Source organism: Entelurus aequoreus, linkage group LG03, assembly GCF_033978785.1.
Source record: "Entelurus aequoreus isolate RoL-2023_Sb linkage group LG03, RoL_Eaeq_v1.1, whole genome shotgun sequence".
NCBI classification, from domain to species: Eukaryota; Metazoa; Chordata; class Actinopteri; order Syngnathiformes; family Syngnathidae; genus Entelurus; species Entelurus aequoreus.
Genome location: NC_084733.1, coordinates 79,758,812 through 79,772,011, shown reverse-complemented (window position 1 = coordinate 79,772,011; position 13,200 = coordinate 79,758,812). Strand labels below are relative to the sequence as shown.

The 13,200-nt window shown below is 42.5% G+C and overlaps 2 protein-coding genes across 4 annotated transcripts in view; one reads left to right on the top strand and one right to left on the bottom strand.

Moving 5' to 3' along the window:
• Nucleotides 1-4,566, top strand: part of slc6a15 (solute carrier family 6 member 15) — a 55,123-nt gene extending 50,557 nt beyond the window's left edge. For 2 of the 3 annotated variants that reach the window (XM_062042863.1, XM_062042862.1), the window contains 2 exons: nucleotides 1,579-1,741; nucleotides 1,806-4,566. In XM_062042863.1, coding sequence (XP_061898847.1) covers nucleotides 1,579-1,741; nucleotides 1,806-2,195 — 553 coding nt within the window. In that variant the 3' untranslated portion in view covers nucleotides 2,196-4,566. The remainder of the gene's footprint in view (nucleotides 1-1,578; nucleotides 1,742-1,805) is intronic. The other variant, XR_009825386.1, reaches the window with a different exon arrangement.
• Nucleotides 4,567-4,756: 190 nt separating this feature from the next.
• The window catches only part of lrrk2 (leucine-rich repeat kinase 2), a 114,676-nt gene continuing 106,232 nt past the window's right edge, over nucleotides 4,757-13,200 (bottom strand). Inside the window, 4 exon segments of the mRNA XM_062042857.1 lie at nucleotides 4,757-5,682; nucleotides 9,133-9,263; nucleotides 9,338-9,406; nucleotides 9,476-9,705. Of these exon segments, the coding sequence (XP_061898841.1) occupies nucleotides 9,139-9,263; nucleotides 9,338-9,406; nucleotides 9,476-9,705 (424 nt within the window). The 3' untranslated portion in view covers nucleotides 4,757-5,682; nucleotides 9,133-9,138.

The window sequence follows — 13,200 nt, the reverse complement described above, 5'->3', positions numbered from 1 at the left end:
CAAGTTTACGTAAAGTTTACACTGACATTACACTGTTAAGTAAAGTTTACACTAGTATTACAAGTTTACGTAAAGTTTACACTAGCACTACAAGTTTACGTAAAGTTTACACTGACATTACACTGTTAAGTGAAGTTTACACTAGTATTACAAGTTTACGTAAAGTTTACACTGACATTACACTGTTAAGTAAAGTTTACACTAGTATTACAAGTTTACGTAAAGTTTACACTAGCACTACAAGTTTACGTAAAGTTTACACTGACATTACACTGTTAAGTAAAGTTTACACTAGTATTACAAGTTTACGTAAAGTTTACACTAGCACTACAAGTTTACGTAAAGTTTACACTGACATTACACTGTTACGTAAAGTTTACACTGACATTACACTGTTAAGTAAACTTTGCACGAGCATTACAAGTTTACGTAAAGTTTACACTGACATTACACTGTTAAGTAAAGTTTACACTGACATTACACTGTTAAGTAAAGTTTACACTGACATTACACTGTTACGTAAAGTTTACACTGACATTACACTGTTAAGTAAAGTTTACACTGACATTACAAGTTTACGTAAAGTTTACACTGACATTACACTGTTAAGTAAAGTTTACACTAGTATTACAAGTTTACGTAAAGTTTACACTGACATTACACTGTTGAGTAAAGTTTACACAAGCATTACAAGTTTACGTAAAGTTTACACTGGCATTACACTGTTAAGTAAAGTTTACACTAGTATTACAAGTTTACGTAAAGTTTACACTGACATTACACTGTTAAGTAAAGTTTACACTAGTATTACAAGTTTACGTAAAGTTTACACTAGCACTACAAGTTTACGTAAAGTTTACACTGACATTACACTGTTAAGTGAAGTTTACACTAGTATTACAAGTTTACGTAAAGTTTACACTGACATTACACTGTTAAGTAAAGTTTACACTAGTATTACAAGTTTACGTAAAGTTTACACTAGCACTACAAGTTTACGTAAAGTTTACACTGACATTACACTGTTAAGTAAAGTTTACACTAGCATTACAAGTTTACGTAAAGTTTACACTAGCACTACAAGTTTACGTAAAGTTTACACTGACATTACACTGTTACGTAAAGTTTACACTGACATTACACTGTTAAGTAAACTTTGCACGAGCATTACAAGTTTACGTAAAGTTTACACTGACATTACACTGTTAAGTAAAGTTTACACTGACATTACACTGTTAAGTAAAGTTTACACTGACATTACAAGTTTACGTAAAGTTTACACTGACATTACACTGTTAAGTAAAGTTTACACTAGTATTACAAGTTTACATAAAGTTTACACTCACATTTCACTGTTAAGTGAACTGTTGAGTCAAGTTTCCACAACTTAGCAATGTAAAGTTCAGGTGTGTTAACGTTACACTGTAAAGGTAACCATATAAGGTCATGTGAAGTTTACAAAACACGTAAAGTTTACGCTCACATGACATAGTTTCCAGTTGGCGAGCGTCACTTCAAAAAGTAGACAGTGTCAAGTTGTGTGAGAATGTTTGAGACTCACCTTGTGTCCGCCGCCAGGTTCTTCGAGGACCTGAAGGACATGTTGGGCTTCACGCCATACCGCTTCTACTACTACATGTGGAAGTTCATCACACCCATCCTGCTGCTGGTGCTGCTGTGCTCCAGCCTGGTGCAGCTGGTCAAGGCGCCGCCCGTCTACAACGCCTGGATCCAGGAAGCGGTGAGTCGGAAGTTCCGCCAGGTTTGTCTTGTCCGCCGCTTAACCACCGCCTGACCCCCGCCAGGCCAAGGAGCAGGAGGTGCGCTTCCCCACCTGGGCCGTGGCGGTGTGCGTCTCCCTGGTGGTGGTGGCCATCTTGCCCGTGCCCGTGGTCTTCTTCCTGCGCTTCTTCAACCTCCTGGACGACGGCGCCGGCGGCATCTCGGCCGTGTCCTACAAGAAGGGGCGCATCATCAAGGAGGAGTCGTGCCCGGGCGAGGACGACGACGCCAGCCTGCTGCGGGACAAGACGCCCGGCGAGGCGCCGTCGCCGCTGCCCGCCAACAGCATCTACCGCAAGCACGGCGCCGCGGCGGGAGGCGGCGGCCCTCAGGCGGACGCCACGCCCAACGGTCGTTACGGAATCGGTTACCTGATGGCCGACGTGGCGGACATGCCCGAGTCGGACTTGTAGGCCCGACGCCCTCGCTTCTAGTCGCTCATCCATGTTACTGCTCCTAGCACACAGTCCTGTAGATAGACTAGCTCCGCCTCTTTTATCCTCTTCCTGCTTCGCCTTTGTCTCGGAACCTCACCATCTTTAGTCCCAGGAACACCAAACACTCCTTTCTTTGTGGCCTGCTTTTGTCTTCCTGTCATGGACTAACTTCACCACCAGGTGGAGCTACTCCACTCTTAGACTTGCACTCATTTGAGTGCAGTGACGTCACCCGAGCGAGTGTGGGTGGGTGTGCCCAGTGACGTGACCCGAGCGAGTGTGGGTGGGTGTGCCCGGTGACGTTGCGTGAGCTAATGATGGTGTGAACAGTGACGTCGCCCGAGCCTGCGCGGGTGTGCACAGTGACGTCGCCCGAGCCGGCGCGGGTGTGCCCAGTGATGTTACCCGAGTAAGGTGTGGGTGTGCCCGGTGACATCACCCGAGCGGGTGTGGGTGTGCCCGGTGACGTTGCTCGAGCTGGTGATGGAGGGCCCGGTGACGTCGCCAGAGCCGGTGCACGTGTGCAAAGTTATGTCACCCGAGCCGGCGCGGGTGTGCCCAGTGACATGACCTGAGCCGACGCGGGTGTGCCCAGTGACATGACCCGAGCGGGTGTGGGTGTGCCCGGTGACGTTGCGCGAGCTAATGATGGAGTGCCCGGTGACATCGCCTGAGCCGGCGCAGGTGTGTCCAGTGACGTCACCCAAGCCGGCACGGGTGTGCACAGTGACATCACCAGAGCCGGCGCGGGTGGGCCCAGTCACGTCAACAGAGCCAGCAGGGGTGTGCCCAGTTATGTCACCCGAGCCGGCGCGGGTGTGCACAATGACGTCACCCGAGCCGGTGCGGGTGTGCACAATGACGTCACCCGAGCCGGCGCGGGTGTGCACAATGACGTCACCCGAGCCAGCACGGGTGTGCACAATGACGTCACCCGAGCCGGCACGGGTGTTCACAGTGACGTCGCCCGAGCCGGCGCGGGTGTGCCCGGTGACATGACCTGAGCCGACGCGGGTGTGCCCAGTGACGTGACCCGAGCGGGTGTGGGTGTGCCCGGTGACGTTGCGCGAGCTAATGATGGAGTGCCCGGTGACATCGCCTGAGCCGGCGCAGGTGTGTCCAGTGACGTCACCCAAGCCGGCACGGGTGTGCACAGTGACATCACCAGAGCCGGCGCGGGTGGGCCCAGTCACGTCAACAGAGCCAGCAGGGGTGTGCCCAGTTATGTCACCCGAGCCGGCGCGGGTGTGCACAATGACGTCACCCGAGCAGGTGCGGGTGTGCACAATGACGTCACCCGAACCAGCGCGGGTGTGCACAATGACGTCACCCGAGCCAGCACGGGTGTGCACAATGACGTCACCCGAGCCGGCACGGGTGTTCACAGTGACGTCGCCCGAGCCGGCGCGGGTGTGCCCAGTGACATGACCTGAGCCGGCGCGGGTGTGCCCAGTGATGTTACCCGAGTAGGTGTGGGTGTGCCCGGTGACGTTGCGCGAGCTAATGATGGAGTGCCCGATGACATCGCCTGAGCCGGCGCGGGTGTGCCCAGTGACGTCACCCGAGCCGGCACGTTTGTGCCCAGTTATGTCATCCGAGCCGGCTCGGGTGACGTCATTGTGTACACCCGCGCCGGTGTGCCCAGTGACCTCGCCCGAGCCGGTGCGGGTGTGCCCAGTGACGTCACCTGAGCCAGCACGGGTGTACACAGTGATGTCACCCGAGCGGATGTGGGTGTGTCCGGTAACATCGCTCGAGCTGGTGATGGAGTGCCCGGGGACGTCGCCAGAGCCGGCGCGGGTGTGCACAGTGATGTCACCAGAGTGGGTGTGGGTGTGCCCGGTGACGTCGCTCGAGCTGGTGATGGAGTGCACGGTGACATCGCCTGAGCCGGCGTGGGTGTGCCCAGTGACGTCACCAGAGCGGGTGGGGGTGTGCCCGGTGACGTTGCCAGAGCCGCCGCACGTGTGCGAGGTTATGTCACCCGAGCGGGTGCAGGTGTGTCCAGTGTCGTCGCCCGAGCCGGGTGTGCAAGGTGTTTAGTGTCTCCTGAAAGAAGGAAGTGAGGTTCCAAGACAAAGGTGTGCCTCCATCATGTTTATAGAATACATTCTGTTGTATAGCTAAGTATTCTGTAAATATTATAAATATTTCACTTGATACAACCTCATGTTTTTAAAGGTTTACGAGCACTTCATCATTAATAACTTTGTCATCTTTTTTTTACTTCAGTGTTTTTTTGTGAGTCCTTTTTTGTAAATACTCTGTCCTTGGTTTTTCCCATCAAATGGCTTCAAAATGCAGTTTTTTCCTACTCGCTCCAAATTAAACATGAAATAATGTCCAAGTCACGCGTCGATGGTCTCTTTGTTCTCATTCATCCAGACTTCACCAGTCCAGTGGACTTTGAAGACAAGTGTGATGATAACCATAGAGCAGTCCCAGCCTACATGATTACAGTACTTAAAGGTTTCATTCCACTGAAATTAAATATTTTTTTAAAATTATTCGGTACTTTGCCGCTCCAAATTATCACAAATTTAACATATAGCTAATTTCTTAATAGAAAAACTAACGTTTGGATCAGAAATAAGTAGTAGAAACATCTAGTCATTTTATGAAATCATGTCATAATAATGTCCATTATTTAGTAGACTTGTACATTCAAAATTTGAAAAACTAAAATGACACTTTTTAAATGCGAAAATCAGTTTTATAGACTAAAACAAATAGTTTGTAGTACCGAACTTCCACAACATGCAACTTTAAGTAAATAGACTTGTGAGACAGCGCCCTCTGGTGGACTCATAGCCGCACTACTCTTTTAAACCTGCGGATGGCGCCATCGAACTACTTTCTTATTTCGATTATTTACATGGAGTCACTACTGTAGACTTAAAAATAGCTTTTATGATATCCACATCTTGACCCTGGAACAGATAAATGCATGTTATTTACATTCTTAGTGGAGGTTTCACAATAGAATTCTGATCAAATATACTTTGTACCAGCAAAGAAACAAAGAAAAGTAAATAAAACTCTGTAGTGTTTATTGAGCCCAAGTCACATGACTCGGGTTAAAAATAAAATACAAAAAGTGTAGATTTTTAAATTGTTTTTGGACAATCTTTTTACTTTAGTGTTTTGTTGTTGGGTCAGTTCGAAAAAATGTGAAGAAAAACTCAAAAAAAATAAATTATTTTGCTTTTTTTTTTCTACAACTAAAAGCTAAGCTAACGTGCGTGTTTTTTTTGTCCCTTTGAACGAACGCAAAAGACCATAAAGTCAAACGTCTTCCTGCCGTTCCACCGCAGCTTAGTACCTCACTAAAGTACTTTTGTCAGGAAGAAAAAGTAAACACCGACACAGAATAAACGAGTCTTCGTCGTCAGCTGAGGTAAATGTTCCACTTCCGCACTCTCGTCCGGGGAAAAAACAAGTCGATCCTTTTTTCACAAACTTTCTGTAAAAAACAGAAACAAGTTTAAAATAAGATTATTAAAGCAGAAAAGATCGCCTGAAATGTTTAACAGTTAACGTCAAGTAGTTAAATACTACCAGACTAGTTAGGTTGTGTGTATATTTGTGTATTAAAACAAGCAGACTACTTAGGTTGTGTGTATATTTGTGTATTAAAGGCAGCACACTAGTTAGGTTGTGTGTATATGTGTGTATTAAAACAAGCAGACTACTTAGGTTGTGTGAATATTTGTGTATTAAAGGCAGCAGACTAGTTAGGTTGTGTGAATATTTGTGTATTAAAACAAGCAGACTACTTAGGTTGTGTGTATATTTGTGTATTAAAACAAGCACACTAGTTAGGTTGTGTGTATATTTGTGTATTAAAACAAGCAGACTACTTAGGTTGTGTGTATATTTGTGTATTAAAGGCAGCACACTAGTTAGGTTGTGTGTATATTTGTGTATTAAAACAAGCAGACTAGTTAGGTTGTGTGTATTAAAGGCAGCAGACTAGTTAGGTTGTGTGTATATTTGTGTATTAAAGGCAGCACACTAGTTAGGTTGTGTGTATATTTGTGTATTAAAGGCAGCACACTAGTTAGGTTGTGTGTATATTTGTGTATTAAAGGCAGCACACTAGTTAGGTTGTGTGTATATGTGTGTATTAAAACAAGCAGACTACTTAGGTTGTGTGTATATTTGTGTATTAAAGGCAGCACACTAGTTAGGTTGTGTGTATATTTGTGTATTAAAGGCAGCACACTAGTTAGGTTGTGTGTATATGTGTGTATTAAAACAAGCAGACTACTTAGGTTGTGTGAATATTTGTGTATTAAAGGCAGCAGACTAGTTAGGTTGTGTGTATATTTGTGTATTAAAACAAGCAGACTACTTAGGTTGTGTGTATATTTGTGTATTAAAGGCAGCACACTAGTTAGGTTGTGTGTATATTTGTGTATTAAAACAAGCAGACTAGTTAGGTTGTGTGTATTAAAGGCAGCAGACTAGTTAGGTTGTGTGTATATTTGTGTATTAAAGGCAGCACACTAGTTAGGTTGTGTGTATATTTGTGTATTAAAGGCAGCACACTAGTTAGGTTGTGTGTATATGTGTGTATTAAAACAAGCAGACTACTTAGGTTGTGTGAATATTTGTGTATTAAAGGCAGAAGACTAGTTAGGTTGTGTGTATATTTGTGTATTAAAGGCAGCAGACTAGTTAGGTTGTGTGTATATGTGTGTATTAAAACAAGCAGACTACTTAGGTTGTGTGAATATTTGTGTATTAAAGGCAGCAGACTAGTTAGGTTGTGTGTATATTTGTGTATTAAAACAAGCAGACTACTTAGGTTGTGTGTATATTTGTGTATTAAAGGCAGCACACTAGTTAGGTTGTGTGTATATTTGTGTATTAAAACAAGCAGACTAGTTAGGTTGTGTGTATTAAAGGCAGCAGACTAGTTAGGTTGTGTGTATTAAAGGCAGCAGACTAGTTAGGTTGTGTGTATTAAAGGCAGCAGACTAGTTAGGTTGTGTGTATATTTGTGTATTAAAGGCAGCAGACTAGTTAGGTTGTGTGTTTTAAACGCAGCAGACTAATTAAGTTGTGTGTATTAAAGGCAGCAGACTAGTTAGGTTGTGTTTATTGTAGTGTATTAAAGGCAACAGACTAGTTAGGTTGTGTGTATTGTTGTGTATTACAGGCAGCAGACTAGTTAGGTTGTGTGTATTGTTGTGTATTAAAGGCTGCAGACTAGTTAGGTTGTGTGTATTAAAAGCAGCAGACTAGTTAGGTTGTGTGTATTAAAGGCTGCAGACTAGTTAGGTTGTGTGTATTAAAGGCAGCAGACTAGTTAGGTTGTGTGTATTAAAGGCAGCAGACTAGTTAGGTTGTGTGTATTAAAGGCAGCAGACTAGTTAGGTTGTGTGTATTAAAGGCTGCAGACTAGTTAGGTTGTGTGTATTGTTGTGTATTACAGGCAGCAGACTAGTTAGGTTGTGTGTATTAAAGACAGCAGACTAGTTAGGTTGTGTGTATTAAAGGCAGCAGACTAGTTAGGTTGTGTGTATTAAAGGCTGCAGACTAGTTAGGTTGTGTGTATTAAAGGCTGCAGACTAGTTATGTTGTGTGTATTGTTGTGTATTACAGGCAGCAGACTAGTTAGGTTGTGTGTATTAAAGACAGCAGACAAGTTAGGTTGTGTGTATTAAAGGCAGCAGACTAGTTAGGTGGTGTGTATTAAAGGCAGCAGACTAGTTAGGTTGTGTGTATCAAAGGAAGCATACTAGTTAGGTTGTGTGTATAAAAGGCAGCAGACTAGTTAGGTTGTGTGTATAAAAGGCAGCAGACTAGTTAGGGTGTGTGTATTAAAGGCAGCAGACTAGTTAGGTGGTGTGTATTAAAGGCAGCAGACTAGTTAGGTTGTGTGTATCAAAGGAAGCATACTAGTTAGGTTGTGTGTATCAAAGGAAGCATACTAGTTAGGTTGTGTGTATAAAAGGCAGCAGACTAGTTAGGTGGTGTGTATTAAAGGCAGCAGACTAGTTAGGTGGTGTGTATTAAAGGCTGCAGACTAGTTAGGTTGTGTGTATTAAAGGCAGCAGACTAGTTAGGTTGTGTGTATTAAAGGCTGCAGACTAGTTAGGTTGTGTGTATTAAAGGCTGCAGAGTAGTTAGGTTGTGTGTATCAAAGGCAGCAGACTAGTTAGGTTGAGGTTATTATTGTGTATTAAAGGCAGCAGACTAGTTAGGTTGTGTATATTAAAGGCTGCAGACTAGTTAGGTTGTGTGTATTGTTGTGTATTAAAGGCAGCAGACTAGTTAGGTTGTGTGTATTGTAGTGTATTAAAGGCTGCAGACTAGTTAGGTTGTGTGTATTGTAGTGTATTAAAGGCTGCAGACTAGTTAGGTTGTGTTTATTGTAGTGTATTAAAGGCTGTAGATTAGTTATGTTGTGTGTATTGTTGTGTATTACAGGCAGCAGACTAGTTAGGTTGTGTTTATTGTAGTGTATTAAAGGCTGCAGACCAGTTAGGTTGTGTTTATTGTTGTGTATTACAGGCAGAAGACTAGTTAGGTTGTGTGTATTGTTGTGTATTAAAGGCTGCAGACTAGTTAGGTTGTGTGTATTGTTGTGTATTACAGGCAGCAGACTAGTTAGGTTGTGTGTATTGTTGTGTATTAAAGGCAGCAGACCAGTTAGGTTGTGTGTATTAAAGGCTGCAGACTAGTTAGGTTGTGTGTATTAAAGGCTGCAGACTAGTTAGGTTGTGTGTATTAAAGGCTGCAGACCAGTTAGGTTGTGTGTATTAAAGGCTGCAGACCAGTTAGGTTGTGTGTATTAAAGGCTGCAGACTAGTTAGGTTGTGTGTATTAAAGGCTGCAGACTAGTTAGGTTGTGTGTATTAAAGGCTGCAGACCAGTTAGGTTGTGTGTATTAAAGGCAGCAAACCTGTGCTCAGTGGTTGTGTAGTTGTTGTGTCATTCTTGCAGAGATGTGTTGTCTTTTCTCGCAGTGTTTCTTCAGATCTTTCACTTGGGAGGACAGCGTGCTGCTCCACACCATCAGCACCGACTGGGCGTCTAGGTGAGCAAAACAAGCGCACCCTTATTGAGGCGGCTGCAGAGAGCTAACTCACGTCAACAATTAGCCTCACCACTCTCACTCCGGTCCTGTGGGACTCTTCTGCCCAGAACCAGGACCACGTCCTTCCAGTCCTGGGTTTCTGGCGAAGACACGTCAAGGTAAGAAAGAAGGCGGACCCCAAAGGGGCGAAAGGTGGTGGCGGACACACCTATGAGGGCGGAGGCCATGCAGCGGATGGAGTCACAGCGCGGCGTGATGACCTGCAGCGTCTCGTGCTTGGACAGATCCAGGATCAGCAGGTGTCCCCCTCTAGTGCCCACCCACAGCGCTGCGGTGCCCTGCACCAGCAAGGACTTCACCCTGGCCCAGGGAGGACAACCCTCACGGGGGACGTCCCCCTCGCTGCCACGCCTCCTCCCTCCAGTGCTGGACTCATGTCTGCAGAGAGACATTCATAAACGTCACCACATGTCTCTCTGGGGACATGGTGACTGGTCAAAGTGACCAGAAATCAGAGCAGGACATCTCATTGCTTTTATTGTGGATGTTTACGTTTAGCAGTGACTGTTTTGTGAGGGCCATTGTCCTCGCGGGGACATTTACTAGTCCAACACAAGAACTGTCAGGATGTTGTCAAAGATGCTCTGAAATCAGAGCATAACTTTTAAATCCTATCTCAAGTAATTCCTGTCTTTTACGTTTAGCAGTGACATTTAAGCATGAGGACATTTGTCCTCGCAGGGACAATTTTGCTTTTTCAACACAAGAAATGTGAGAATGTCGTCAAAGATGCTCTGAAATCAGAGCATAACTTTTAAATCCTATCTCAAGTAATTCCTGTCTTTTACGTTTAGCAGTGACATTTAAGCATGAGGACATTTGTCCTCGTAGGGACAATTTTGCTTTTCCAACACGAGAAATGTGAGAATGTTGTCAAAGATGCTCTGAAATCAGAGCAGAACTTTTAAATGCTATGCAAATTAATTTGTGTCTTTTAGTCTTGCAATGACTGTTGTGTTAAAATGACATTTAGCGTGAAGACATTTGTTTACTAGTCCAACACAAGAAATGTGAGAATGTTGTCAAAGATGTTCAGAAATCAGAGCAGAACTTTTAAATGCTATCTCTAGTAATTCCTGTCTTGCAGTGACTGTTGTGTTTAAATGACATTTAACATGAGGACATTTGTTTTCCCGGGGTTATGTTTACTAGTCCAACATAACAAATGTGAGAATGCTAGCAAAGATGTTCTGAAATCAGAGCAGAACTTTTATAAGCTATATAATTAATTCCTGTCTTCTACATCTTGCAGTAACTGTTTTGTAAAGACACTTTTCTTTGTGGGGACATTTTTGCTTTTCCAACACAATAAATGTGAGAATGCTGGCAAAGATGTTCTGAAATCAGAGCAGAACTTCTATATGCTATATAATTAATTCCTGTCTTCTACATCTTGCAGTAACTGTTTTGTAAAGACACTTTTCCTTGTGGGGACATTTTTGCTTTTCCAACACAATAAATGTGAGAATGTTGCCAAAGATGCTCTGAAATCAGAGCAGAACCTTTAAATGCTATCTCAAGTAATTCCTGTCTTTTACGTTTAGCAGTGACTGTTGTGTAAAATTACATGTAGCATGAGGATATTTGTCCTCGTAGGGACAATTTTGCTTTTCCAACACGAGAAATGTGAGAATGTTGTCAAATATTGCTCTGAAATCAGAGCAGAACTTTTAAATGCTATGCAAATTAATTTGTGTCTTTTAGTCTTGCAATGACTGTTGTGTTAAAATGACATTTAGCGTGAAGACATTTGTTTACTAGTCCAACACAAGAAATGTGAGAATGTTGTCAAAGATGTTCAGAAATCAGAGCAGAACTTTTAAATGCTATCTCAAGTAATTCCTGTCTTACATTTAGCAGTGACTGTTGTGTTCAAATGACATTTAACATGAGGACATTTGTCCTCCCGGGGTTACGTTTACTAATCCAACATAACAAATGTGAGAATGCTGGCAAAGATGTTCTGAAATCAGTGCAGAACTTTTATATGCTATATAGTTAATTCCTGTCTTCTACATTTTGTAGTAACTGTTTTGTGAAGACACTTTTCCTCGTGGGGACGATTTTGCTTTTCCAACACAAGAAATGTGAGAATGTTGTCAAAGATGCTCTGAAATCAGAGCAGAACTTTTATAAGCTATATAATTAATTCCTGTCTTCTACATCTTGCAGTAACTGTTTTGTGAAGACACTTTTCCTCGTGGGGACAATTTTGCTTTTCCAACACAAGAAATGTGAGAATGTTGTCAAAGATGCTCTGAAATCAGAGCAAAACTTTTATAAGCTATATAATGAATTCCTGTCTTCTACATCTTGCAGTAACTGTTTTGTAAAGACACTTTTCCTTGTGGGGACATTTTTGCTTTTCGAAAACAATAAATGTGAGAGTGTTGCCAAAGATGCTCTGAAATCAGAGCAGAACCTTTAAATGCTATCTCAAGTAATTCCTGTCTTTTACGTTTAGCAGTGACTGTTGTGTAAAATTACATTTAGCATGAGGACATTTGTCCTCGTAGGGACAATTTTGCTTCTCCAACACAAGAAATGTGAGAATGTGATCAAAGATGCTCTGAAATCCGAGCAGAACTTTTAAATGCAATGCAAATTAATTTGTGTCTTTTAGTCTTGTAATGACTGTTGTGTTAAAATGACATTTAGCGTGAGGACCTATGTGTACTAGTCCAACACAAGAAATGTGAGTAGTTTGTTAAAGATGCTTTGAAATCAGAGCAGAAATTTTAAATGCTATCTCTAGTAATTCCTGTCTTGCAGTGACTGTTGTGTTTAAATGACATTTAACATGAGGACATTTGTCCTCCCAGTATTATGTTTACTAGTCCAACATAACAAATGTGAGAATGCTGGCAAAGATGTTCTGAAATCAGAGCAGAACTTTTATATGCTGTATAATTAATTCCTGTCTTCTACATCTTGCAGTAATTGTTTTGTGAAGACACTTTTCCTCGTGGGGACAATTTTGCTTTTCCAACACAAGAAATGTGAGAATGTTGTCAAAGATGCTCTAAAATCAGAGCAGAACTTTTAGAAGCTGTATAATTAATTCCTGTCTTCTACATCTTGCAGTAACTGTTTTGTAAAGACACTTTTCCTTGTGGGGACAATTTTGCTTTTCCAACACAAGACATGTGAGAATGTTGCCAAAGATGCTCTGAAATCAGAGCAGAACTTTTAAATGCTATCTCAAGTAATTCCTGTCTTTTACGTTTAGCAGTGACTGTTGTGTAAAATTACATTTAGCATGAGGACATTTGTCCTCGCGGGGACATGTTTACTAGTCCAACACAAGAAATGTGAGAATGTTTTTGAAGATGATCTGAAATCAGAGCAGAACTTCTAAACATTATCTACAGTATTCCTGTGTTTCACGTCTTGCAGTGACTGTTTTGTGAGGATGATTGTCCTCGTGGGGACATATTTGCTTTTCCAACACAAGAAATGTGAGAATGTTGCCAAAGATGCTCTGAAATCAGAGCAGAACTTTTAAATGCTATCTCAAGTAATTCCTGTCTTTTACGTTTAGCAGTGACTGTTGTGTAAAATTACATTTAGCATGATGACATTTGTCCTCGCGGGGACATGTTTACTAGTCCAACACAAGAAATGTGAATGTTTTTTAAGATGATCTGAAATCAGAGCAGAATTTCTAAATACCATCGACAGTATTCCTGTTTTTCACATCTTGCAGTGACTGTTTTGTGAGGATGATTGTCCTCGTGGGGACATATTTGCTTTTCCAACACAAGAAATGTGAGGATGTTGTCAAAGATGTTCTGAAATCAGAGCAGAACTTTTAAATGCTATCTAAATTAAAGTGTGTCTTTTTAGTCTTGCATTGACTGTTGTGTTCAAATG